The sequence below is a fragment of the Anolis sagrei genome, chromosome 13, assembly GCF_037176765.1.
Source record: "Anolis sagrei isolate rAnoSag1 chromosome 13, rAnoSag1.mat, whole genome shotgun sequence".
Lineage (NCBI taxonomy): Eukaryota > Metazoa > Chordata > Lepidosauria > Squamata > Dactyloidae > Anolis > Anolis sagrei.
In genome coordinates this window covers 1,220,607-1,247,928 of record NC_090033.1, presented here as the reverse complement: position 1 = coordinate 1,247,928, position 27,322 = coordinate 1,220,607, and the positions used below count along the sequence as shown (strand labels likewise).

At 40.8% G+C, this 27,322-nt stretch overlaps 1 protein-coding gene across 4 annotated transcripts in view; it reads left to right on the top strand.

The window, feature by feature from the left end:
* PRKCZ (protein kinase C zeta) overlaps positions 1-27,322 on the top strand; it is an 83,348-nt gene that overhangs the window by 39,635 nt on the left and 16,391 nt on the right. For 3 of the 4 annotated variants that reach the window (XM_060759045.2, XM_060759044.2, XM_060759048.2), the window contains 6 exons: positions 2,139-2,224; positions 15,776-15,907; positions 17,034-17,115; positions 19,416-19,468; positions 22,125-22,313; positions 26,394-26,491. In XM_060759045.2, the coding sequence (XP_060615028.1) occupies positions 2,139-2,224; positions 15,776-15,907; positions 17,034-17,115; positions 19,416-19,468; positions 22,125-22,313; positions 26,394-26,491 (640 nt within the window). The remainder of the gene's footprint in view (positions 1-2,138; positions 2,225-15,775; positions 15,908-17,033; positions 17,116-19,415; positions 19,469-22,124; positions 22,314-26,393; positions 26,492-27,322) is intronic. The other variant, XM_060759047.2, reaches the window with a different exon arrangement.

Below are 27,322 nucleotides of genomic sequence, written 5' to 3'. Positions count from 1 at the left end.
TTGGTCTGCTGAGGGATTGGCTGGTGACTGCTGGAAGAGCACGGTGGTTTTCTCGATGTTCAGTGAGAGGCCGAGCTTCTCTGTGAAGGTTTTTAGAGCGGCTAGTAGGTCTTCTTCTGAATGTGCATAGATGAAATTATCATCGGCATATTGGAGTTCTATAACATATGTTGTTGTGACCTTGGTTTTGGGTTAAACAATGGCCACAACTCAATGTATTGATAACAGGAACAAGGGTGGGCAGCCATGCATGGGTCCTGGATCAGGATTGGGCACCCCGCTGCTGTCCGATACCGTTTAACCTCCAGGTTGCCGCTGGCACAATACCGGGCCCACGTAAACGTGGCACCCCTGGGCCACCAGACATTCCCCCACTCCCTTGGGGGGGATACCAAGCCAGATCCAGGGCCCATGCCCAACGCCACAAGGAGCTGTGACAAAAAGCACCAGACAAGTCAACAATCACAAGTTAACCATGACAACCTAACAAAACACGCTAATCAATACACAATAAGCATGCAGAGTGGGTGGGATGGATCAGCTGTAACAGTGCCTGTCGGGAAGCTTGGGGCAGCCTTAAATAGGTTGCCCAAGAGGAGGGAGAGGCCAGCCGTGGGAAACTTTCTCGGGCCATGCCTTTTTAGAGTGGCTTGTAGGTCTTCTTCTGAATGCGCACAGTCTATGCTATCATCGGCATATTGGAGTTCTATAACAGATGTTGTTGTGACCTTGGTTTTGGCTTTCAGTCTGCTGAGGTTCCATAGGTTTCCATGATTTCCACTCCGGTGGAAAGTTTCCCATCAACAAGGTGAAGTATCATAGTGATGAAGATGGAGAATAAGGTTGTGGCAATAACACTTCCCTGTTTACACCTGATTCCACCTTAAATGGGTCACTTTGGGAGCCATTGCTGTCCAAGACTGTTGCCATCATGTCATCATGGAGGAGCCGCAGGATGTTCACAAATTTGTGAGGGCACCCAATTTTGAGGAGGATGGTCCAGAGGGCACTGCAATTCCCTGTGTCGAATGCCTTTGCAAGGTCGATGAATGCCATGGACAGAGGTTGATTTTGTTCCCTGACTTTTTCTTGGAGCTGTCGTGCCGTGAAGATCATGTCCACGGTTCCTCTGGAGGGGCGGAAACCGTTCTGGGATTCTGGGAGGGGGTCTTCTCAGAGAAGGCGGTTTGCGAGGATTCTTGCGAGGATTTTCCCAGCGGAGGTTAGAAGGGAGATACCTCGATAGTTTCCCCGTTTTTGAAGAGGGTGATGATGGTGGCATCCCTGACATCTGCTGGGATTTTCTCGGTCACCCACACTTTTTCTATGAGCTGGTGGAGTTGGTGTGTCAGCTCAGGTCCTCCCTCTTTAAAGATTGCAGCAGGGATCCCATCAGGTCCGCTGGCTTTCCTTGATACAGCAACAAGTGCTATGATAATAATGACTCTTGAGTCGCTTCCTCCCTCTTTAAAGATTTCAGCAGGGATCCCATCAGGTCCGCTGGCTTTCCTTGATACAGCATCAACTGCTATAACAATAATAATGACTCTTGAGTCGCTTCCTCCCTCTTTAAAGATTTCAGCAGGGATCCCATCAGGTCCGCTGGCTTTCCGTGATACAGCAATAAGTGCTATAATAATAATGACTCTTGAGTCGCTTCCTCTGTGTCCTGGTGACATCACCTTCCAGGGTGGAGGAGAAGAGGACGGGAACGGTCACCATACCAAGATGTGTACTGCATCCTGTGTTACCTTCCTCCACCTTGTCACCCTCAAGGCATGCCTCACCCTCATCCCAGCAAGGCCACCACAATGAGGGTTGTTAGAGAGGGAGGCTGTTTCTTTAACCACGTCGCCATGGCTTGCTTCCCACTTCACCTGAGCTTGAAGCAAGAGCAGTCGCTCCAAATGATACGACTGTCATGTGAGGGAGGGAGGGGCGGAAAAAAGGAACGGGAAAGGTGGGAGGAGATGGAGGGATGGAAGAGGCATTCGGGGGATTCGTGACAGCGGCGGTGGCGGCGGCGGATTGTGCCGCCAGCAATGCATGGGAAGCTGGGAAGCGAGGCTGAGCTGCCGAGGGAAGGGTGCATGGCATTACTATGCTCCTGCTTTACACCTTCCTCATTTCTTTCTCAGAATCCATCTACCGACGTGGAGCCAGAAGATGGAGGAAGCTTTACAGAGTGAATGGGCATCTGTTTCAAGCCAAACGCTTTAACAGAGTGAGTACTGTTCGGCCGAAAAGGGCGCTGGGGATGGACGTATGTGCTCTGGGTGTGTGTTTGTGTGTGTATGCATCCATTATTATTATTATTATTGACACAAAAGCACAGTATGTCACAGCAAACGAGATCTATGTGCTGGATTTCGTATCACAAAATCACAAATCGAACACTTCCCAAGCGTCTAGGACTGTGTGATGTATTATTATTATTATTATTATTATTATTGACACAAAAGCACAGTATGTCACAGCAAATGAGATCTATGTGCTGGATTTCGTATCACAAAATCACAAATCGAACACTTCCAAGCGTCTAGGACTGTGTGATGTATTATTATTATTATTATTATTATTATTGACACAAAACCACAGTATGTCACAGCAAACGAGATCTATGTGCTGGATTTCGTATCACAAAATTACAAATCGAACACTTCCAAGCGTCTAGGACTGTGTGATGTATTATTATTATTATTATTATTATTATTGACACAAAACCACAGTATGTCACAGCAAACGAGATCTATGTGCTGGATTTCGTATCACAAAATTACAAATCGAACACTTCCAAGCGTCTAGGACTGTGTGATGTATTATTATTATTATTATTATTATTATTGACACAAAACCACAGTATGTCACAGCAAACGAGATCTATGTGCTGGATTTCGTATCACAAAATTACAAATCGAACACTTCCAAGCGTCTAGGACTGTGTGATGTATTATTATTATTATTATTATTATTATTGACACAAAACCACAGTATGTCACAGCAAACGAGATCTATGTGCTGGATTTCGTATCACAAAATTACAAATCGAACACTTCCAAGCGTCTAGGACTGTGTGATGTATTATTATTAATATATTATTATTATTATTGACACAAAACCACAGTATGTCACAGCAAACGAGATCTATGTGCTGGATTTCGTATCACAAAATCACAAATCGAACACTTCCAAGCGTCTAGGACTGTGTGATGTATTATTATTATTATTATTATTGACACAAAAGCACAGTATGTCACAGCAAACGAGATCTATGTGCTGGATTTCGTATCACAAAATCACAAATCGAACACTTCCAAGCGTCTAGGACTGTGTGATGTATTATTATTATTATTATTATTATTATTATTGACACAAAACCACAGTATGTCACAGCAAACGAGATCTATGTGCTGGATTTCGTATCACAAAATTACAAATCGAACACTTCCAAGCGTCTAGGACTGTGTGATGTATTATTATTATTATTATTATTATTATTGACACAAAACCACAGTATGTCACAGCAAACGAGATCTATGTGCTGGATTTCGTATCACAAAATTACAAATCGAACACTTCCAAGCGTCTAGGACTGTGTGATGTATTATTATTAATATATTATTATTATTATTGACACAAAACCACAGTATGTCACAGCAAACGAGATCTATGTGCTGGATTTCGTATCACAAAATCACAAATCGAACACTTCCAAGCGTCTAGGACTGTGTGATGTATTATTATTATTATTATTATTGACACAAAAGCACAGTATGTCACAGCAAACGAGATCTATGTGCTGGATTTCGTATCACAAAATTACAAATCGAACACTTCCCAAGCGTCTAGGACTGTGTGATGTATTATTATTATTATTATTATTATTATTATTGACACAAAAGCACAGTATGTCACAGCAAACGAGATCTATGTGCTGGATTTCGTATCACAAAATTACAAATCGAACACTTCCCAAGCGTCTAGGACTGTGTGATGTATTATTATTATTATTATTATTATTATTATTGACACAAAAGCACAGTATGTCACAGCAAACGAGATCTATGTGCTGGATTTCGTATCACAAAATCACAAATCGAACACTTCCAAGCGTCTAGGACTGTGTGATGTATTATTATTATTATTATTATTATTATTGACACAAAAGCACAGTATGTCACAGCAAACGAGATCTATGTGCTGGATTTCGTATCACAAAATCACAAATCGAACACTTCCCAAGCGTCTAGGACTGTGTGATGTATTATTATTATTATTATTATTATTATTATTATTATTATTGACACAAAAGCACAGTATGTCACAGCAAACGAGATCTATGTGCTGGATTTCGTATCACAAAATCACAAATCGAACACTTCCCAAGCGTCTAGGACTGTGTGATGTATTATTATTATTATTATTATTATTATTATTGACACAAAAGCACAGTATGTCACAGCAAACGAGATCTATGTGCTGGATTTCGTATCACAAAATCACAAATCGAACACTTCCCAAGCGTCTAGGACTGTGTGATGTATTATTATTATTATTATTATTATTATTGACACAAAAGCACAGTATGTCACAGCAAACGAGATCTCTATGCCGGATTTCGTATCACAAAATCACAAGTTGAACCCTTCCCCAGCATCTAGGACTGTGTGATGTATTATTATTATTATTATTATTATTATTATTATTATTTGAAACACAACAAGATGAGTCCACATCAGACAAGATCACTCTGCTGGCTGTTGTATTGGATCACACGTCGGACACTTCCCAAGTCTCTAGGACTGTATGATCCAATTTATTTATTTATCATGTCATCAGCAACCAGACATTTGTACTACATTTTTAACAAAAACAAACAAACAGACAGACAAAACACAGAATTTACAAGCTTGGTAGTTGATTAAATGTCCTTTGAGCAGCGTGTGGCCCCTTGGAGTGCCTCTGGTGTTGCCGCAAGGAGGTCCTCCCTTGTGCATCATGTGGCGGGGCTCAGGTTGCATTGCAGCAGGTAGTCAGTGGTTGGCTCTTCTCCGCACTCGCATGTCGTGGACTCCACTTTGTAGCCCCATTTCTTGAGGTTGACTCTGCATCTCGTGGTGCCAGAGCGCAGTCTGTTCAGCGCCTTCCAAGTTGCCCAGTCTTCTGTGTGTCCAGGGGGGAGTCTCTCATCTGGTATCAGCCATGGGTTTGAGCCTGCCTCTTTTGGACTCTCGCTTGCTGGGGTGTTCCAACGAGTATCTCTGTAGATCTTAGAAAACTATTTCTAGATTTAAGTCGTTGACGTGCTGGCTGATACCCAAACAAGGGATGAGCTGGAGATGTCTCTGCCTTGGTCCTTTCACTATTGGCTGCTGCTTCCCGGTGTATGTCAGGTGGTGCAATTTCTCCAGTGGTGTGGGTCGCAGACACCCCGTGATAATGCGGCATGTCTCATTAAGAGCCACATCCACTGTTTTAGTGTGGTGAGATGTGTTCCACACTGGGCATGCAGACTCAGCAGCAGAGTAGCACAGCGCGAGGGTGGATGTCTTCACTGTGTCTGGTTGTGATCCTCAGGTTGTGCCAGTCAGCTTTCGTGTGTGATCCAATACAATACAATTATTATTATTATTATTATTATTATTATTATTATTATTATTATTTTACTGACACAAAACCACAGTATGTCACAGAAAACGAGACCTATATGCTGGATTTCGTATAAAAAACCCACAAGTCGAACACTTGTGATTATTATTATTATTATTCCATTATTAATGTGGATTTTTTTTCTGGGTTGTTGTGTGTTTTCTGGGCTGTCTGGCCATGTCCCAGAAGCATTCTCTCCTGACATTTTGCCCGCATCTATGGCAGGCATGCTCCCGGTTATGAGGTCTGTTGGAAACTAGGAAAACGTTGTGTGTTTTCTGGGCTGTCTGGCCATGTCCCAGAATCATTCTCTCCTGATGTTTCGCCTGCATCTATGGCATCCTCAGAGGTTGCGAGGTCTGTTGGAAACTAGGAACATGAGGTTTATATATCTGTGAAATGTCCAGGGTGGAAAAAAGAACTCTTGTCTGCTTGAAGCAAGTGTGAATGTTGCCATTGGCCACCTTGATTGCCATGGCCTTGCAGCTTCAAAGTCTGGCTGTAACCTGCCTGGGGGGGAATCCTTTGTTGGGCGGTGTTAGCTGATCCTGATTGTTTCTTATCTGGAATTGATTTTTTTTACTGTTGCTCCTGATTTACTGTCCTGATTTTAGTATTATTTTTAATACTGGTAGCTATATATATATATATATATATATAATTTATATTATAATCTGTGGAATAATGTCCAGGGTGGGAGAAAGAACTCTTGTCTGACGGAGCTAGGTGTGAATGTTGCAATTGGCCACCTTGATTAGCATTTAATGGCCTAGCAATTTTCAAGTACCGGCTTCTTACTGCCTGGGGGAATCCATTGTTGGGAGGTGATTAGCTGTCCCTGATTGTTTTTGTCTGGAATTCCCGTGATTTTTTTTTCTGTATTGGAAGGAGAGGGGAAAAAAGGAAAGAGGTGTTGATTATCTTGTTTGTTTGTTTATTTATTTATTTATGGCATTTATATGTTGTTGTTTGTTTGTTGTTGTTGTTTATTTATTTATTTACAACATTTATATTCCACCCTTCTCACCCCGAAGGGGACTCAGAGTGGCTGACAAGATATATATACATAGAATCATAGAATCATAGAATCAAAGAGTTGGAAGAGACCTCATGGGCCATCCAGTCCAACCCCCTGCCAAGAAGCAGGAATATTGCATTCAAATCACCCCTGACAGATGGCCATCCAGCCTCTGCTTAAAAGCTTCCAAAGAAAGAGCCTCCACCACACTCCGGGGCAGAGAGTTCCACTGCTAAACGGCTCTCACAGTCAGGAATATATATTATATTATTAGCACAATATATTATATTATTAGCACAGTACAATATCAGTATTATATATTACTATATTGTACTATACCATTATACTGTAATATTATTAGTAATATTACATGTAATATAAAATATATAATTATAATGTTGTATTATTATTAGTAATATTATATTGTATTACATTATAATATTGAAAATATTATATGTTTATACAATATATTATATTATTAGCAAAGCACAGGAGACAAGATGGAACTGTGTTCTGTTGTTGTTTGTTGTTGTTGTTTATTTATTTATTTACGACATTTCTATGCCGCCCTTCTCATCCCGAAGGGGACTCAGAGCGGCTTACAAGATATATATATACATACAATATATTATATTATTAGCATAGTACAGTATCAGTATTATATCTTACTATATTGTACTATACCATTATATTATTTATTTACTTACTTACTTTGCTTCTATACGGCTGTATCTCAAGCCCGAAGGCGACTCACGGTGGTTCACAAACAGTAAAAACAGTAGAAACAGCAGTGGTTCCATGCAACATATAACAATTGACTTAACACATTATCCATAAATTACCAATAAGCAATTACAATGCACAATTATTACAAAAAACAACCGTACCCAATCTTCTCCTCATCCAAGCGTAGTCCAGGTTCGTCGTCCATTGTTCCATTCCTATGTTCCATTACCAGATTGCACTAAATTACTCAAACGCCTGCACAAACATCCAGGTCTTAACCTTTTTGCGGAATGCCATGAGAGATGGTGCTAGTCTAATGTCCGTAGGAAGGGCGTTCCACAGCCGAGGAGCCACCACCGAGAAGGCCCTATCTCTCGTCCCCGCCAGCCGAGATTGAGAAGCAGGCGGGATCGAGAGCAGGGTCTCTCCGGAAGATCTCAAAGTCCTGATGGGTTCATAGGCGGAGATGCGGTCAGATAGGTAGCTTGGGCCGGAACCGTTTAGGGCTTTAAAGGCCAACGCCAGCACTTTGAATTCAGCCCGGTAGCAGATGGGTAGCCAGTGAAGTTGGCGCAACAGGGGGGTCGTATGCTCCCTGCGCTCCGCTCCTGTTAAAATCATGGCTGCCGAGCGTTGGACTAGTTGGAGCTTCCAAGCTGTCTTCAAAGGCAACCCCACGTAGAGAGCGTTGCAGTAGTCTAAACGGGATGTAACCAGAGCGTGGACTACCGTGGCCAATATTGTAATATTATTAGTAATATTACATGTAATATAAATATATAGAATAATTATTACTATTATATTTCATTTCATTATAATATTATACGTATTAATGTATTGTCGAAGGCTTTCATGGCTGGAATCACTAGGTTCTGGTGGGTTTTTTCGGGCTATAGAGCCATGTTCTAGAGGCATTTCTCCTAACGTTTCGCCTGCATCTATGGCAAGCATCCTCAGAGGTTGTGAGGTCTGTTGGAAGTAGGAAAAATGGGTTTATATATCTGTGGAATGGCTGGGGTGGGGCAAGGAGCTCTTCCCTGCTGCAGTTAGGTGTGAATGTTTAGCTGATCACCTTCATTAGCATTTGAAGGCCTGCCTGAGCCTGGGAAAATCTGTTGCTGGGAGGTGTTAATCTGTGCCTGATTTTTTCCTCTTATTATACGTATTATTATCAATACAGAGTCTTATTTGCTAAGATAAGATTCTGATTGGCTAAGACAGGCTTGATTTCTCCTCCAGTGCATCCAGAAACTTGGCTTTTGTGTGTGTGCAGTCAAATACATATCTCTCCAGGCAGCCTACATCGATGCGAATGCTCCTCCAACCACGTTGATTCCGTTACTGCCTTCTCCCCTTCCTATTGTGTATTTTGGATTATCGTTCGGATCTGTAGAGCCAGCTTAAAAGGCACAGGAGTGAAATAAATGTGACCTAATTAACTACAGCATCAATATATATATATATATATATATATATTTTCTGAGCTGGCATGTGCTAAAAATACAGGCTCTGACTTCATCCTCTCTCAAGCAAAAGCCTCCCGAGGACCCTCCTTCCTCTGACCCAACCCATTCTGCTGCAGCACATTATTTCCTCGACATAACATATTCCTTCCAAGATTTAGACATGTTTACGAAGGCAGCGTCTGCTTAAATATTAGGAGAGTCTAGCCATAGATTTTGGAGAGGAAAGAGCGCAATTTCTGTATGAGATACGAGCATATCAGTGTCTCATTGGTGGAAGGGCTTCGGATGAAATGATGGTTTTGATCGTAAATCATGCTTTTAATCTCATGCAGCAAGGTATTTTTAAAAATAATTTACCATACATACTCGAGTATAGATGAGAGAGATGAATGGCCAAAACTAACAAAATGAAGTTCAACAGTGACAAATGCAAGATACTCCACTTTGGCAGGAAAAATGAAATGCAAAGATACAGAATGGGGGACGATGCCTGGCTCGAGAGCAGGACGTGTGAAAAAGATCTTGGAGTCCTCGTGGGGAGGAAGTTAAACATGAGCCAACAATGTGATGTGGCGGCAAAAAAAGCCAATGGGATTTTGGCCTGCATCAAGAGGAGCCTAGTGTCTAGATCTAGGGATGTCATGGTTCTGTTCATTCGTTCAGTCGTCTCCGACTCTTCGTGACCTCATGGACCAGCCTACGCCAGAGCTCCCTGTCGGCCGTTACCACCCCCAGCTCCCTCAAGGTCAGTCCAGTCACTTCAAGGATGCCATCCATCCATCTTGCCCTTGGTCGGCCCCTCTTCCTTTTGCCTTCCACTTTCCCCAGCATAATTGTCTTCTCTAGGCTTTGCTGTCTCCTCATGATGTGGCCAAAGTACTTCAACTTTGTCTCTAGTATCTTTCCCTCCAGTGAGCAGTCGGGCTTTATTTCCTGGAGGATGGACTGGTTGGATCTTCTTGCAGTCCAAGGCACTCTCAGCACTTTCCTCCAACACCACAGCTCAAAAGCATCGATCTTCCTTCGCTCAGCCTTCCCTAAGGTCCAGCTCTCACATCCGTAGGTGACTACAGGGAAGACCATGGCTTTGACTAGGCGGATCTTTGTTGCCAGTCTGATGTCTCTACTCTTGACTATTTTATCGAGACTGGACATTGCTCTCCTCCCAAGAAGTAAGCGTCTTCTGATTTCCTGGCCACAGTCTGCATCTGCAGTAATCTTTGCACCTAGAAATACAAAGTCTGTCACGGCCTCCACGGTTTCTCCCTCTATTTTCCAGTTGTCAATCATTCTTGTTGCCATAATCTTGGTTTTTTTGACGTTTAGCTGCAACCCGGCTTTTGCGCTTTCTTCTTTCACCTTGATTAGAAGGCTCCTCAGCTCCTCCTCGCTTTCAGCCATCAGAGTGGTGTCATCTGCATATCTGAGGTTGTTAATGTTTCCTCCAGCAATTTTCACCCCAGCTTTGCATTCATCAAGCCCTGCACATCGCATGATGTGTTCTGCATACAAGTTAAAAAGGTTGGGTGAGAGGATGCAGCCTTGCCGGACGGACGCCTTTCCCAATCTTGAACCAGTCTCCTGTTCCGTGGTCAGTTCTCACTGTTGCGACTTGGTCCTTGTACAGATTCCTCAGGAGAGAGGGAAGGGGGCTTGGGATGCCCATCCCACCAAGAACTTGCCACAATTTATTATGATCCACACAGTCAAAGGCTTTAGAATAGTCAATGAAGCAGAAGTAGATGTTTTTCTGAAACTCCCTGCCTTTCTCCATTATCCAGCGGATATTGGCAATCTGGTCTCTCGTTCCTCTACCTTTTCTAAACCCAGCTTGAACATCTGGCAACTCTCGCTCCATGTATTGCTGGAGTCTTCCTTGCAGGATCTTGAGCATTACCTTACTGGCATGAGAAATAAGGGCCACTGTACGGAAGTTGGAGCAGTCTTTCGCATTTCCCTTTTTTGGTATGGGGATATAAGTTGATTTTTTCCAGTCTGATGGCCATTCTTGTGTCATGGTACCCATGCTCTATTTTGCCTTGGTTAGACCACACCTGGAATATTGTGTCCAATTCTGGGCACCACAATTCAAGAGAGATATTGAGAAGCTGGAATGTGTCCAGAGGAGGGCGACTAAAATGATAAAAGGTCTGGAGAACAAGCCCTATGAGGAGCGGCTTAAGGAGCTGGACATGTTTAGCCTGAAGAAGAGAAGGCTAAGAGGGGATATGATAGCCATGTATAAATATGTGAGAGGAAGCCACAGGGAGGAGGAGGGAGCAAGCTTGTTTTCTGCTTCCTTGGAGACTAGGACGTAATGGAATAATGGCTTCAAACTACAAGAGAGGAGATTCCATCTGAACATGAGGAAGAACTTCCTGACTGTGAGAGCCGTTCAGCAGTGGAACTCTCTGCCCCGAAGTGTGGTGGAGGCTCCTTCTTTGGAAGCTTTGAAGCAGAGGCTGGATGGCCATCTGTCAGGGGTGCTTTGAGTGCAATATTCCTGCTTCTTGGCAGAATGGGATTGGACTGGATGGCCCATGAGGTCTCTTCCAACTCTTGGATTCTAGGATTCTATATCATTAGCAAAGCACAGGAGACAAGATGGAACTGTCTTCTGTTGTTGTTTGTTGTTTGTTCATTTATTTACGACATTTCTTTGCCACCCAAAGGGGACTCTGACCGGTTTACAAGATACATACATTTTATTGTATTACATTATAATATTAAAAATATTATATGCATATACAATATATTATATTATATTATTAGCAAAGCACAAGATGGAACTGTCTTCTGTTGTTGTTTGTTGTTGTTGTTGTTTATTTATTTATTTACGACATTTCTATGCCGCCCTTCTCATCCCAAAGGGGACTCAGAGCGGCTTACAAGATATATATATACATACAATATATTATATTATTAGCATAGTACAGTATCAGTATTATATCTTACTATATTGTACTATACCATTATATTATTTATTTATTTATGTATTTACTTTGCTTCTATACGGCTGTCTCTCAAGCCCGAAGGCGACTCACGGCGGTTCACAAACAGTAAAAACAGTAGAAACAATAATAATAATACATCACACAGTCCTAGATGCTGGGGAAGGTTTCGACTTGTGATTTTGTGATACGAAATCCAGCATAGAGATCTCATTTGCTGTGACATACTGTGTTTTTGTGTCAGTATAATAAATAATAATAATAATGATAATGATAATAATAATGTAGACTCTGCAAGGAAGAGAGATGAAACAATAGATCGCATCCTCAGCTGCTGCAAGAAGATCACGCAGAGAGACTCCAAGCAGAGGCACAACACCCTTGCTCAGATGATTCATTGGAACTTGTGCCACAAACACCATCTGCCTGCGACAAAGAACTGGTGGGATCACAAGCCAGAAAAGGTTACACAAAATGAACACGTCAAACTCTTCTGGGACTTCCGGATTCAGACAGACGGAGTTTTGGAGCACAACACTCCTGACCTCGTGTTAAAAAACAAAGTATGGATCGTGGATGTCGCAATCCCAGGTGACAGCAGGATTGATGAGAAACAACTGGAAAAGCTGACACGATATGAGGATTTAAAGATCAAACTACAAACTGGGTGGTCCCAGTGGTGATCGGCACACTGGGTGCAGTGCCTAAAGACCTTGGCCTATACTTAAACACAATCGGCGCTGACAACATTACCATCTGCCAGCTGCAGAAGGCCACGTTACTGGGATCTGCACGCCTTATTTGCTGATACATCACACAGTCCGAGGCACTTGGGAAGTGCCCGACATGTGTTCCAGTCAAACAGCCAGCAGAGTGTCTGCTGTGGACTCATCTTGTGGTGTTTTAAATAATAGTAATAATATACTTTATTTATATCCCTGCCTAACCGAGAGTGGATTACAGTACTGTGTTCCCTCACTTATTGCGGGGGTTCTCGTATGCTTCTGCAAAGGTGTTTAGAATGGCTTGTAGATCTTCTTCTGAATGCGCACAGACTATGTTACCATCAGCATATTGGAGTTCTATAACAGATGTTGTTGTGATCTTTGTTTTGGCGTTCAGTCTGCTGGAAGGCCGAGCTTCTTGTATGCTTTTGCAAAGGTGTTTAGAGTGGCTTGTAGGTCTTCCTCTGAATGCGCACAGACTATGTTATCATCAGCATATTAGAGTTCTGTAACAGATGTTGTGATCTTCATTTTGGCGTTCAGTCTGCTGGAAGGCCGAGCTTCTTGTATGCTTTTGCAAAGGTATTTAGAGTGGCTTATAGGTCTTCTTCTGAATGCGTATAGACTATGTTATCATCGGCATATTGGAGTTCTATAACAGATGTTGTTGTGACCTTTTGGCTTTCATTCTGCTGAGGTTAAATAGCTTGCCATCAGTCCGATAGATGATTTCCACTCTGATGGGAAGTTTCCCATCAACAAAATGAAGATGGAAAATAAGAAAACATGATCTAGTCAAGCAACCGTCTTCTTTATGAGTGAAAGGCTATTCTTTGGCAGTGCTAAATGGCTGAAAATTCGTACTCTGGATTTTATTGCCACTCAGGCTACATTTTGAAAGAGAACCCTATGAATGCACTTTGCTGCGGCCTAATGTTTGTGTGAACAGCTCCACACAAAGAAGTGGGTGATTCAAAATGGCTCAGGTCGCTGCTTTTGCACAAACGGCTTGCGACAGAGTTGCTCCCACACAATTCAAGTGGCCGCTCACACTGCAGGTTGAATGTGCAAATGAGGACGTAGTGTCGGAATAATAATAAACAATTTATTATCCGCCTCTCTTTGCGGCTTAACATCATTAAAACAAGAGATAAAACACTATTAAAGGACACACACAGAGTTAAAATACAAGTTAAAATCTATCGACAAAATACAGATTGAAAGTCACATCTTAAAATTGACATCATAATAATCATAATAATCATAATAATATTTTTTTTCTCATGTCCCTGCATGAGGAGCTGGAGCTAACAGAGGGAGCTCATCCGCCTCCCCTGCCATGTGTTGCTGTGGCCCACATGGGCGTTCTGTGTGAGAGGTTTAGCCCAATTCTATCGTTGGTGGGGTTCAGAATGTTCTGTAATTGTAGGTGAACTATAAATCCCAGCAACTACCACTCCCAAATGTCAAGATTCTATTTTCCCCAAATTCCACCAGTGTTCATATTTGGGCATATTGAGTATTCGTGCCAAGTTTGGTCCAGATCCATCACTGTTTGAGTCCACAGTGCTCTCTGGATGTAGGTGAACTACAACTCCAATACCAAAGGACACTGCCCACCAAACCCTTCCAGTATTTTCTGTTGGTCATGGGAGAACTGTATTCCAAATCTGGTTCAATTCCATCGTTGGTGGGGTTCAGAATGCTCTTTGATTGCAGGTGAACTATAAATCCCAGCAACTACAACTCCCAAATGACAAAATCAATATTTTGAGTGAAGGACATACATTGGGTTGTTAGGTGTCTTGTGTCCAAATTTGGTGTCAATTCGTCCAGTGGTTTTTGAGTTCTGTTAATCCCACAAACGAACATTACATTTCGTGTGTGTGTGTGTGTGTGTGTATATATATACACATACACACACACACACACACACACACTCTACATTATACCATTAGCACAGTACAATATCAGCGCTATACATCACTATGTTGTACTATACAATTATATTGTAATATTATTAGTAGTATTACATTTCATATAAAATATATAATTATAATATATTATTATTAGTATTATACTGATATAGTATTATTATTATTAGTATTATACTGTATTATACATTATTACATTATGTGATTAATGTAATATCACATTATGTGATATTACATTATGTGATAGTATTATACATTATTACATTATGTGATTGTTCTAGTGTTATTATTATTATTATTAGCAAAGCACAGGAGACAAGATGGAACTGTCTTCTGTTGTTGTTTGTTGTTGTTGTTTATTTATTTATTTACGACATTTATAGAATCATAGAATCACAGAATCAAAGAGTTGGAAGAGACCTCATGGGCCATCATCCAGTCCAACCCCATTCTGCCAAGAAGCAGGAATATTGCATTCAAATCACCCCTGACAAATGGCCATCCAGCCTCTGTTTCAAAGCTTCCAATGAAGGAGCCTCCACCACACTCCGGGGCAGAGAGTTCCACTGCTGAACGGCTCTCCCAGTCAGGAAGTTCTTCCTCATGTTCAGACGGAATCTCCTCTCTTGTAGTTTGAAGCCATTGTTCCACCCTATTTAATATTACTATATTGTATTATACCATTATATTGTAATATTATTAGTTATTATTATTAGTAGTAGTAGTAATATAATTAGTAAGATCATCTGGGGAGGCCCTGCTCTCGCTCCTGTCAACAGCACAGATGTGCCTGGCAGGGACGAGAGACAGGGCCTTCTTGGCTGTGGCCCCTCGCCTATGGAACACACTCCCAAAGGAGGTAAGATCCACTCCCTCCCTCCTGGCTTGGCCTCATGTAAGCCTCACCGAGTCCCTTGGGGAGATGGTAGCAGGGTACAAATAAAGTGTTATTATTATTATTATTATTATTATTATTATTATTACTATTATATAGCATATATAGTTTTCTGATGGTCTTTGGTGACCTCTTTGAAACCCCCTTGCAACCCCCCCCCCCCGGGGTCCTGACCCCCAGGTTGAGAAACGTTGGCCTATTTAAAATACATAGAGGTTTCACGTTACGTTCACGTGACACACCTACACACTGCAGCCGACACACCGATGTGTCACGACACACAGTTTGGAAAGCTCTGCTTCAGAAACTTGTTATGTCTCTTTTTGACAAAAGCGTTGTTTACCCCATTTATCTGGAGGAGATTGGGAAGCGTGCGCAACTTCATAACTCACGTGTTTCTTTTCTCTGTAGAGAGCATACTGTGGCCAGTGCAGCGAAAGGATATGGGGTCTCGGAAGGCAAGGCTACAAGTGTATCAACTGCAAATTGTTGGTCCATAAACGCTGTCACGTTCTTGTTCCACTGAACTGCAAAAGGCATATGGTAAGTGTGGCTTCTGGAAATACTTTGGGTTAAGGACGCCGCTTACAACCACATTCCAAAAGGAAACACACTGTTTAGGGAGGGGAAGAGGAGGGAGAAATAGATCATATATTGCAAGGGCTTCCCTCCCCCTCCTTTCCCTTTTCAAAACATCCCAGCCTAGGAGGAGAAGCAGAGCAGAAGCAGAAAAGGAAACACACTGTTTAGGGAGGGGAAGAGGAGGGAGAAATAGATCATATATTGCAAGGGCTTCCCTCCCCCTCCTTTCCCTTTTCAAAACATCCCAGCCTAGGAGGAGAAGCAGAGCATAAGCAGAAAAGGAAAGACACTGTTTAGGGAGGGGAAGAGGAGAGAGAAATAGATCATATATTGCAAGGGCTTCCGTCCCCCCCACCTTTCCCTTTTCAAAACATTCCGGCCTGGGAGGAGAAGAAGAGCAGAAGCAGAAAAGGAAACACACTGTTTAGGGAGGGGAAGAGGAGGGAGAAATAGATCATATATTGCAAAGGCTTCCCTCCCCCTCCTTTCCCTTTTCAAAACATCCCAGCCTGGGAGGAGAAGTAGAGCAGAAGTAGAAAAGGAAACACACTGTTCAGGGAGGGGAAGAGGAGAGAGAAATATCTCATACATTGCAAGCAATGGCCTCCAGGCTCTGCTGCCTGGCCTAGTACCCATAATACACCGAGGGATGCTTTTTTAGCCCATAAAGAGGTTTGGAAAACCCGGCTTATCTTCAAGTATATATGGTAATAATAATAATAATAATAATAATAATATAATACGTATCTCTCCTTGTTCCTCAAGGTGGAAATAGGATGAATATTATATACTATATATTTATATACCGCTCCGAGTTGCCTCTGTGCTGAGAGGGGGGAGGGTATATAAATATAGTCAATAAATAATAAATAAATATGGCTGCTCTGTACAGTTACTACTATCTCACAAAAGACAGACTTGGAAATAGGCTCGCTGTACTTTTAAAGGAGCAGCTTTACACATTGGAATTGCGCTATGCAAACAAATTGAGCTATAATCTCGTTACCAATACCATTACAGTTCGTCTTGGGGGAGCATTACGAAAATCTCGCCATTCGTGAGTTTTCAGTCCTATATGTTCTTACAGGATTCTGTGATGCCTTCCCAGGAACCCCAGTTAGACGATAAGAATGACGAAGCTGACATCCCCACAGAAGAGAACGATGGATGTAAGTACAATTAATGGCGCAATTAAAAAAATATAAATTAAAGCCAGTTAATTCATCTTGGTGTCCATTGGTACAAATAAGCACATTTCAGGCTAATATAAATATAATCAATCCATCATGAGAATTAAGTATAAAAATTATATTGGGATAATTCAGGAAGTAAAATTTGGGACATTAAATGAATTGAGACGGGTGTGGGAATCAGATCGATAGAAGAGAAAACAACGGGACTCAATTTGGAAAATTCAAGTGAGAAGATACCATGACAGTTGCGCATAGATGGTACTACAGTGTTCCATTGCTACTTCGCGGTTGTTGGAGTTCAGCCTGTGATTGTGTTTCAAGATGATCAAGGTGCTTTAGATGTGGGGAATGATGTCCCTGAGGGTCAAGATGGAGATGGTCTGGTCAATGATATTAATGCAGAGAGTGACATAGAGACACCGGTTCAAAGTGTAGTTTCTCATGAGAATGTTCCTACAGGATATAGGGAATGATAGTTTACTCCCTGAATTGCTCCCAGAGAGTTCCCAGGATTGGGGGTTTGACAACAACTTGGTACTTGGAAGAATTAATGAGCAGATAGATAATGAGCAAATAGACAGACGGCTAGAATTCAGCCAAACTAGACAGCTCAGCCAAGGCCTTTGCCGTTCTGCAAGGCTTCAAGAGATAAGTGCGAGAGGCAGTTGAGGAAAACGAAACCAGGTTCTGGGTGCTAGGAATAGCCTAACAGAGGGATATAAAGTTCCCACCATGGAAAATATAGTCAGATGAAGCATCGTTTCAGAATCCTGTCAAGTCCTAGTTCTTGTTCTGTGGAAGCCTTGCTTGGAAGATTCATGTTAAGGATTTCTTGTTCATGGTTTGACTCTTTGTCTCTTGGGATTATATACTCATGCTGTGGATTAATGTTTTCCTGGTTCTTTGGATTTTATTACAAAAGTTTGAACTTTGCTGAACCCTGCCTTGGAATACTTTGTTCCTGCTTATCTTCCTACCTTATTTGGACTTATATACTTACTTAAAGCATATTTTTACCTGACTGTTTTCACTTATCTTCAATAAAAAAAGGATTGCTTTCCTACTCAACGCATGGTGTTTTAAAATTAGAGGGTTATTCCTGTTTTGTGGACTCGCTGTTTCGCGGGTTTTGGCTTCCCAGTTTATGAATGGTTGCCGTTGCCCAGAGCGGCATTCTAATCCCGCCTCCTGGCAATGATTCTTTGCATGCTGGCTGGAGATTTTTATCGCCTTGTAAATTAGTTAAAGTAGCCTCCCCGCATAAGTGGTACCTAAATTTCCTATTTGACAGATGCAACTGTCTTTCAGGCTTCAAAGGGGAGCTGTCGCTTCACCGTCCATTTGTGACACTGATGAAGTACTTCCTCATTCTTTGCATGCTTGCTGGAGATTTTTATGGCCTTGTAAGTTAGTTAAAGTAGCCTCCACGTATAAGTGGTACCTAAATTTCCTATTTGACAGATACAACTGTCTTTCAGGCTTCAAAGGGGAGCTGTCGCTTCACCGTCCATTTGTGACACTGATGAAGTACTTCCTCATTCTTTGCATGCTTGCTGGAGATTTTTATGGCCTTGTAAGTTAGTTAAAGTAGCCTCCACGTATAAGTGGTACCTAAATTTCCTACTTTACAGATACAACTGTCTTTCAGGCTTCAAAGGGGAGCTGTCGCTTCACTGTCCATTTGTGACACTGATGAAGTACTTCCTCATTCTTTGCACGCTTGCTGGAGATTTTTATGGCCTTGTAAATTAGTTAAAGTAGCCTCCCCGCATAAGCGGTACCTAAATTTCCTACTTGACAGATGCAACTGTCGACAACAAGCTACAAAAATTGGTCGGATGCTCACTCCGACCCAGGCTGGCTTCGAACTCATGACCTTTCTTTTGGTTAGTAGTGATCTTAATGCAGCTATGCCACAGTCCCGGTGCAAAAGGTGGTCGACAGATGCTCACGGAGATTCATATTTGCCAAAAATATACAACATCATTTTTCAAAAAGGTTATAGATACCATTTTCCCCAAAGCCCCAAGTGTTTGGAAAGCTCTGCTTTAAATAGCTAGCCATGTTCTGTCTGTAAATATGATTTATTTTGGGGTGAAAACGACTGTTGATGATATTAAGGAGGTGTGTTATCATTCCTTCTAAACTTCCCCGGGGAAAAAATGGGATTACATGAGGAAATAATGCAAAATCCCACCTTGCATTTCACCCCTTTGCCATTGGGGTGGCTGTGGTTGCATGAGAGATGGCATTGATTCTTCTGCTTTACTCCACAGTGCCTTATATTTCTTCAGCCCGGAAGCATGACAACATTAAAGATGATTCTGAGGTAGGTTTGTGTCGAGTACCTTCTCCATCCTTCCAAAGCATCGTTCCTTGTAATGAATCCAGGTGTTTTCTTTTGCTTCTCTTCCCTCGCTGTTTATTTTCAACCCTCTAGAAGTTCTTCCTTTTTAATTTTACTCATAATAAGTCCACTAGACGTGGGATAGGTACTACTTATTTTTTAGTAGTTCAGTACGGAGTTCTTATTCCATGCGTTTCACAAGACTGGCAACGCAAAGAGGGCCTTTAGCACAGCTGGTTAATCACCAGCAACAATACGAGGGTTGAATGAAAGGTAATGCCTCCACCTTCGTAACTACTCAACAGAGGACAGTACTGCTATGAGGCAAGTACTGGCTTGTCCAGTAGACTCTCCTCTACAGTTCCATTTTGGCAGGAACCCTTAGCATTAAACGGTTGTGTTGTTAAAGTGAAAAGTAATGCCTCCACCTTTGTAACTCCTCAACAGATGGCAGTACTGGTATGCGGCAGTTACCAGCTTGTTCAGTAGACTCTCCTCTACAGTTCCATTTCGGCGGGAAGCCTTAGCATTGAACGGTTGTGTTGTTAAAGTGAAAAGTAATGCCTCCACCTTCGTAACTCCTCAACAGATGGCAGTACTGGTATGCGGCAGTTACCAGCTTGTTCAGTAGACTCTCCTCTACAGTTCCATTTTGGCGGGAAGCCTTAGCATTGAACGGTTGTGTTGTTAAAGTGAAAAGTATTGCCTCCACCTTCGTAACTCCTCAACAGATGGCAGTACTGGTATGCGGCAGTTACCAGCTTGTTCAGTAGACTCTCCTCTACAGTTCCATTTTGGCGGGAAGCCTTAGCATTGAACGGTTGTGTTGTTAAAGTGAAAAGTAATGCCTCCACCTTCGTAACTCCTCAACAGATGGCAGTACTGGTATGCGGCAGTTACCAGCTTGTTCAGTAGACTCTCCTCTACAGTTCCATTTTGGCGGGAAGCCTTAGCATTGAACGGTTGTGTTGTTAAAGTGAAAAGTATTGCCTCCACCTTCGTAACTCCTCAACAGATGGCAGTACTGGTATGCGGCAGTTACCAGCTTGTTCAGTAGACTCTCCTCTACAGTTCCATTTTGGCAGGAAGCCTTAGCATTGAACGGTTGTGTTGTTAAAATGCGAAGTATGGAACCCTGTGCAGACGGTTGGTCAATGCGACATTAAATTCTTGACAGCAGAAGGTGTCACCTCAACATCTTTAAACTTACTCTCCAAACAATGCACAGTACTCGCATCAACACAATCACCATAAACAGCTTGCATTCTCTGAAGAAACGCCTTTGGGGTGTTGAGTGTTGATGGCATGATCGTCAGCATAGATGAAACTCTCTGTCCCTTCTGGCAGCGGCTGATCATTTGAGTAAATATTAAGCATTGATGGAGCAAGCTTCGGAGAATTTGTCTTCAACCATTTCAAAGCTCCCTGCTTGAGTGGTGATGGCACGATTGTCAGCATAGATGAAACTCTCTGTCCCTTCTGGCCGTGGCTGGTCATGTGTGTAAATACTAAACATTGATGGAGCAAACTTTGGAGAGTTTGTCTTCAACCATTTCAAAGCGCCTTGATTGGGTGGTGATGGCACGATCGTCAGCATAGATGAAACTCTCTGTCTGTTCTGGCAGTGTCTGGTCATTTGTGGAAATGTTCAACATGGATGGAGCAAGCACGCTCCCCTGAGGCAGGCCGTTCTTCTGTTTTCGCAATCTGCTTCTTCTGTTTTGTAAGAAGTCAACAAAAAAGCTCTTGTTTTGTAGGAACTCAACAAAAAGGCTGCTGTTTTTTAAATGAATATGAAGACTGAAGTAAACAATGGACCGTATTTTGCAAGCATTACTCTTAAAAAGTAGTTTATTATTTATACAATTACTTTTAATGCCAAGTACATATGCAGTGTGGTCCTTGGCATGGCAGCCCATAGGCAATTTCCATTGAATTCTCTGAGATTTTGTAGAAAGGGCTTAACCTCTCTCTCGTTGGGATCTAATCCAGTGGCTGCTGCAATGGTTCTTTGTCCATTGAGCTTCTGTCCAACCATTTCAACACTCCCTGATTGGGTGGTGATGGCACAATCATCAGCATAGATGAAACTCTCTGTCTATTCTGGCAGTGGCTTGTCATTTGAGTAAATATTAAGCATTGATGGAAAAAGCTTCGGAGAGTTTGTCTTCAACCATTTCAAAGCTCCCTGCTTGAGCAGTGATGGCACGATCGTCAGCATAGATGAAACTCTCTGTCTCTTCTGGCAGTGGCTCATAATTTGTGTCAATGTTAAACATTGATGGAGCAAGCTTTAGAGAGCTTCTCTTCAACCATCTCAAAGCTCCCTGCTTGAGCAGTGATGGCATGATCATCAGCATAGATGAAATTCTCTGTCCCTTCTGGCAGTGGCTGAACATTTGTGTACATGTTAAACATCGATGGTATAACCTAGTTTTTCCTGTAATAGGCAGTAAGAACACCTAAAGCTTTGGAGAGTTTCTGTTCAACCATTTCAGAGCTCCCTGCTTGGGTGGTGATGACACGATTGTCAGCATAGATGAGAGAGGTATTCGAATTAATACTGGAATTTCACAGGATGGGCGATTACGTTCGACTGTCTAAAAGGTGATGTGACGTGTCGCCTCTCTGTACTCAGGAGCTCAAGCCCGTCATTGATGGGATGGATGGAATTAAGATCTCTCAGGGACTTGGTCTACAGGATTTCGACCTCATCAGAGTGATCGGGCGCGGAAGTTATGCCAAAGTTCTTTTAGTACGATTGAAAAAAAACGACCAGATTTATGCCATGAAAGTAGTGAAGAAAGAATTGGTCCACGACGATGAGGTAAGAGCTAAGGGGAACGGCACGTGTATTTTGGAGAAGACACATTGGGTGCCTCAAACGTTAGCCCGGTTTCCGGGGACAGGCAGTCCCCGAGTTACAAACACCTGACTCACAGTTAAGAACGGGGGTGACACACTAGGAAGGGAGAGAAAAACCTACCCTTAGGAAGCGAAGTTAATTCCTGAAAGAGGGAAAATATATATTTGGTTGGAGTTACACTTTAAAAAATGTTCTTGTTATCCAATATTTATATTTATTTACAACATTTATATGCTGCCCTGCTCACCTCGAAGGGGACTCAGAGTGGCTTACAAGATATATATATATATATATATATATATATATATATATACACACATACATACATACATACACACACATACACACACACACACACACACACATATATATACACGCACACATACATACATACAATATATTATATTATTAGCATAGTACAATATCAGTATTTAATATTACTATATTGTACTATACTGTTATATTGTAATATATATACACACACACGCACACACACATACATACATACAATATATTATATTATTAGCACAGTACAATATCAGTATTTAATATTACTATATTGTACTATACTGTTATATTGTAATATATATACACACACACACACACACACATACATACATACAATATATTATATTATTAGCACAGTACAATATCAGTATTTAATATTACTATATTGTACTATACTGTTATATTGTAATATATACACGCACGCACACACACACACACACACACACACACACACATACATACAATATATTATATTATCAGCATAGTACAATATCAGTATTTAATATTACTATATTGTACTATACTGTTATATTGTAATATATATACACACACACGCACACACACATACATACATACAATATATTATATTATTAGCACAGTACAATATCAGTATTTAATATTACTATATTGTACTATACTGTTATATTGTAATATATATACACACACACACACACACACATACATACATACAATATATTATATTATTAGCACAGTACAATATCAGTATTTAATATTACTATATTGTACTATACTGTTATATTGTAATATATACACGCACACACACACACACACATACATACATACAATATATTATATTATTAGCATAGTACAATATCAGTATTTAATATTACTATATTGTACTATACTGTTATATTGTAATATATATACACACACACACACACACACATACATACATACAATATATTATATTATTAGCATAGTACAATATCAGTATTTAATATTACTATATTGTACTATACTGTTATATTGTAATATATACACGCACACACACACACACACACACACACACATACATACAATATATTATATTATTAGCACAGTACAATATCAGTATTTAATATTACTATATTGTACTATACTGTTATATTGTAATATATACACGCACACACACACACACACATACATACATACAATATATTATATTATTAGCATAGTACAATATCAGTATTTAATATTACTATATTGTACTATACTGTTATATTGTAATATATACACGCACACACACACACACACATACATACATACAATATATTATATTATTAGCATAGTACAATATCAGTATTTAATATTACTATATTGTACTATACTGTTATATTGTAATATATACACGCACACACACACACACACACACACACACACACACATACATACAATATATTATATTATTAGCACAGTACAATATCAGTATTTAATATTACTATATTGTACTATACTGTTATATTGTAATATATACACGCACACACACACACACACATACATACATACAATATATTATATTATTAGCATAGTACAATATCAGTATTTAATATTACTATATTGTACTATACTGTTATATTGTAATATATACACGCACACACACACACACACATACATACATACAATATATTATATTATTAGCATAGTACAATATCAGTATTTAATATTACTATATTGTACTATACTGTTATATTGTAATATATACACGCACACACACACACACACACACACACACACACATACATACAATATATTATATTATTAGCATAGTACAATATCAGTATTTAATATTACTATATTGTACTATACTGTTATATTGTAATATATACACGCACACACACACACACACATACATACATACAATATATTATATTATTAGCATAGTACAATATCAGTATTTAATATTACTATATTGTACTATACTGTTATTTATTTATTTATTTATTTATTTATTTATTGCATTTATTAACCGCCGCTCTCAGCCCTAGGGCGACTCGTGGCGGTGTACAATACAAAAAGACACTTTACAAAGCAATCAGGACAACAAACTAACATCACTAATACACAACATTTAAATTACACTAAAAATCCGCTGCGTCATATTATGGAATCATAATCAGTCTCGTAGTCGTAAATTCATTCCGGTTGTCATTTCCAGTAACATAGCACTTAGTTGAAAGCCTGCTCGAAGAGCCACGTCTTCAGGCCCTTACGAAAGGCCATGAGGGAGGGCGCCTGTCTGATGTCGGCAGGGAGGGAGTTCCATAGCCGGGGGGCCACCACCGAGAAGGCCCTCTCTCTCGTCCCCGCCAGACGTGCCTGTGAGGCAGGCGGGATCGAGAGAAGGGCCTCCCCAGATGATCTCAAGGTCCTCGTGGGCTCGTAGGCCGAGATGCGGTCCGTAAGGTATTTTGGGCCGGAACCGTTTAGGGCTTTGTAGGATAACACCAGCACCTTAAATTGGGCCCGGTAGCAAATCGGCAGCCAGTGGAGCTGGAACAACAAGGGCGTTGTGTGCTCCCTGCGTCCCGCTCCTGTTAACAACATGGCTGCCGCGCGCTGGACGAGCTGAAGCTTCCGGGCCGTCTTTAAGGGCAGCCCCACGTAGAGAGCGTTGCAGTAGTCAAGACGGGATGTGACCAGAGCGTGTACCACCGTGGCCAAGTCAGACTTCCCAAGGTACGGGCGCAGCTGGCGCACGAGCCTGAGCTGTGCGAATGCTCCCCTGGTCACCGCTGAAACCTGGGGATCCAGGCTCAGCGATGAGTCCAGGGTCACACCCAAGCTGCGAACCTGCGTCTTCAGGGGGAGTGTGACCCCGTCCAGCACAGGCTGTCACCCTCTGCCCTGTTCGGCCTTGCGACTGACCAGGAGGACCTCTGTCTTGTCTGGATTCAGTTTCAATTTGTTCGCCCTCATCCAGACCGTCACAGCGGCCAAGCACCGGTTCAGGACTTCATAATATCATATCATATAATTATGATTTGTATTATATTGCATTACATTATAATGTTATAAATATTATATTTGGTTGAAGTTACACTTTTAAAAATGTTCTTGTTCTCCAATATTTATATTTACATTTACATTTATTTACGGCATTTATATGCTACACTTCTCATCTCGAAGGGGACTTAGAGCGGCTTACAATGTGTATGTGTATGTATATATATATATATATATATATATATATATATATAAACACACACACACACACACATACATACACATACATACAATACATTATATTATTACCATAGTACAATATCAGTATTAAATATTACTATATTGTACTATACCATTATATTGTAATATTATTAGCAATATTACATGTAATATAAAATATAATTATAATATCGTATTATTATTGTTATTATTTTATTGTATTACATTATAATATTTAAAATACTATATGCATATACAATATATTATATTATATTATTAGCAAAGCACAGGAGACAAGATGGAACTGTCTTCTGTTGTTTGTTGTTGTTTATTTTATTTATTTACGACATTTCTATATTGCATTATATTATATTATTAGCATAGCACAGGGGACAAGGTGGAACTTTGTGTGTGTATGTGTGTGTGTATATATATATATATATAAGTATTATGAAGCAAATAGGTTGAGATTGGTTATAGAAGGGATAATAAATGAGGAAGATTAAGAATTGAATTTGGAGGAAACAATTTGGAATATATTTTCAAAGATTTTTTTAAAGATACCTGACTCTGATAATTATTTTGTCTTAGGACATTGATTGGGTGCAAACGGAAAAACACGTGTTTGAACAGGCATCCAGCAATCCATTCCTTGTTGGCTTACATTCCTGCTTTCAGACAACAAGTCGGTAAGTGAGCCATTTGCAATCTTTGAACCATTGTTATTGTCTAGTACGAGGGATGAATGAAAAGTAATGCCTCCAGCTTCATGACTCTTCAACAGATGGCAGTTTCGGTTAGAAGCCTTAGCATTGAACAGTTGTGTTGTTAAAGTGAAAAGTAAAGCCTCCATCTTCGTGACTCCTCAACAGATGGCAGTACTGGTATGGGGCAGGTACTGGCTTGTTCAGTAGACTCTCCTCTACAGTTCCATTTAGGCGGGAAGCCTTAGCATTGAACGGTTGTGTTGTTAAAGTGAAAAGTAATGCCTCCACCTTCGTGACTCCTCAACAGATGGCAGTACTGGTATGGGGCAGGTACTGGCTTGTTCAGTAGACTCTCCTCTACAGTTCCATTTTGGCAGGAAGCCTTAGCATTGAACGGTTGTGTTGTTAAAGTGAAAAATATGGAATCCTGCGCAGAGGTCGGTCAATGCAACTTAAGCAATGTGTAGTCATTGAATTCTTGGCAGCAGACTCAGAGCGGCTTACAATATATATACAGTATATATATATATATATATATATATATATATATATATATATACACACACACACTACATTATATTATATTATTAGCATAGTTGTTGTTGTTGTTGTTCATTCGTTCAGTCGTCTCCGACTCTTCGTGACCTCATGGACCAGCCCACGCCAGAGCTCCCTGTCGGCCGTTACCACCCCCAGCTCCCTCAAGGTCAGATTAGCATAGTACAATATGCAATTATTATATAATATTATATTATATTATTAGTAAAGCACAAGAGACAAGATGGAACTGTCTTCCATTGTTGTTTGTTGCTG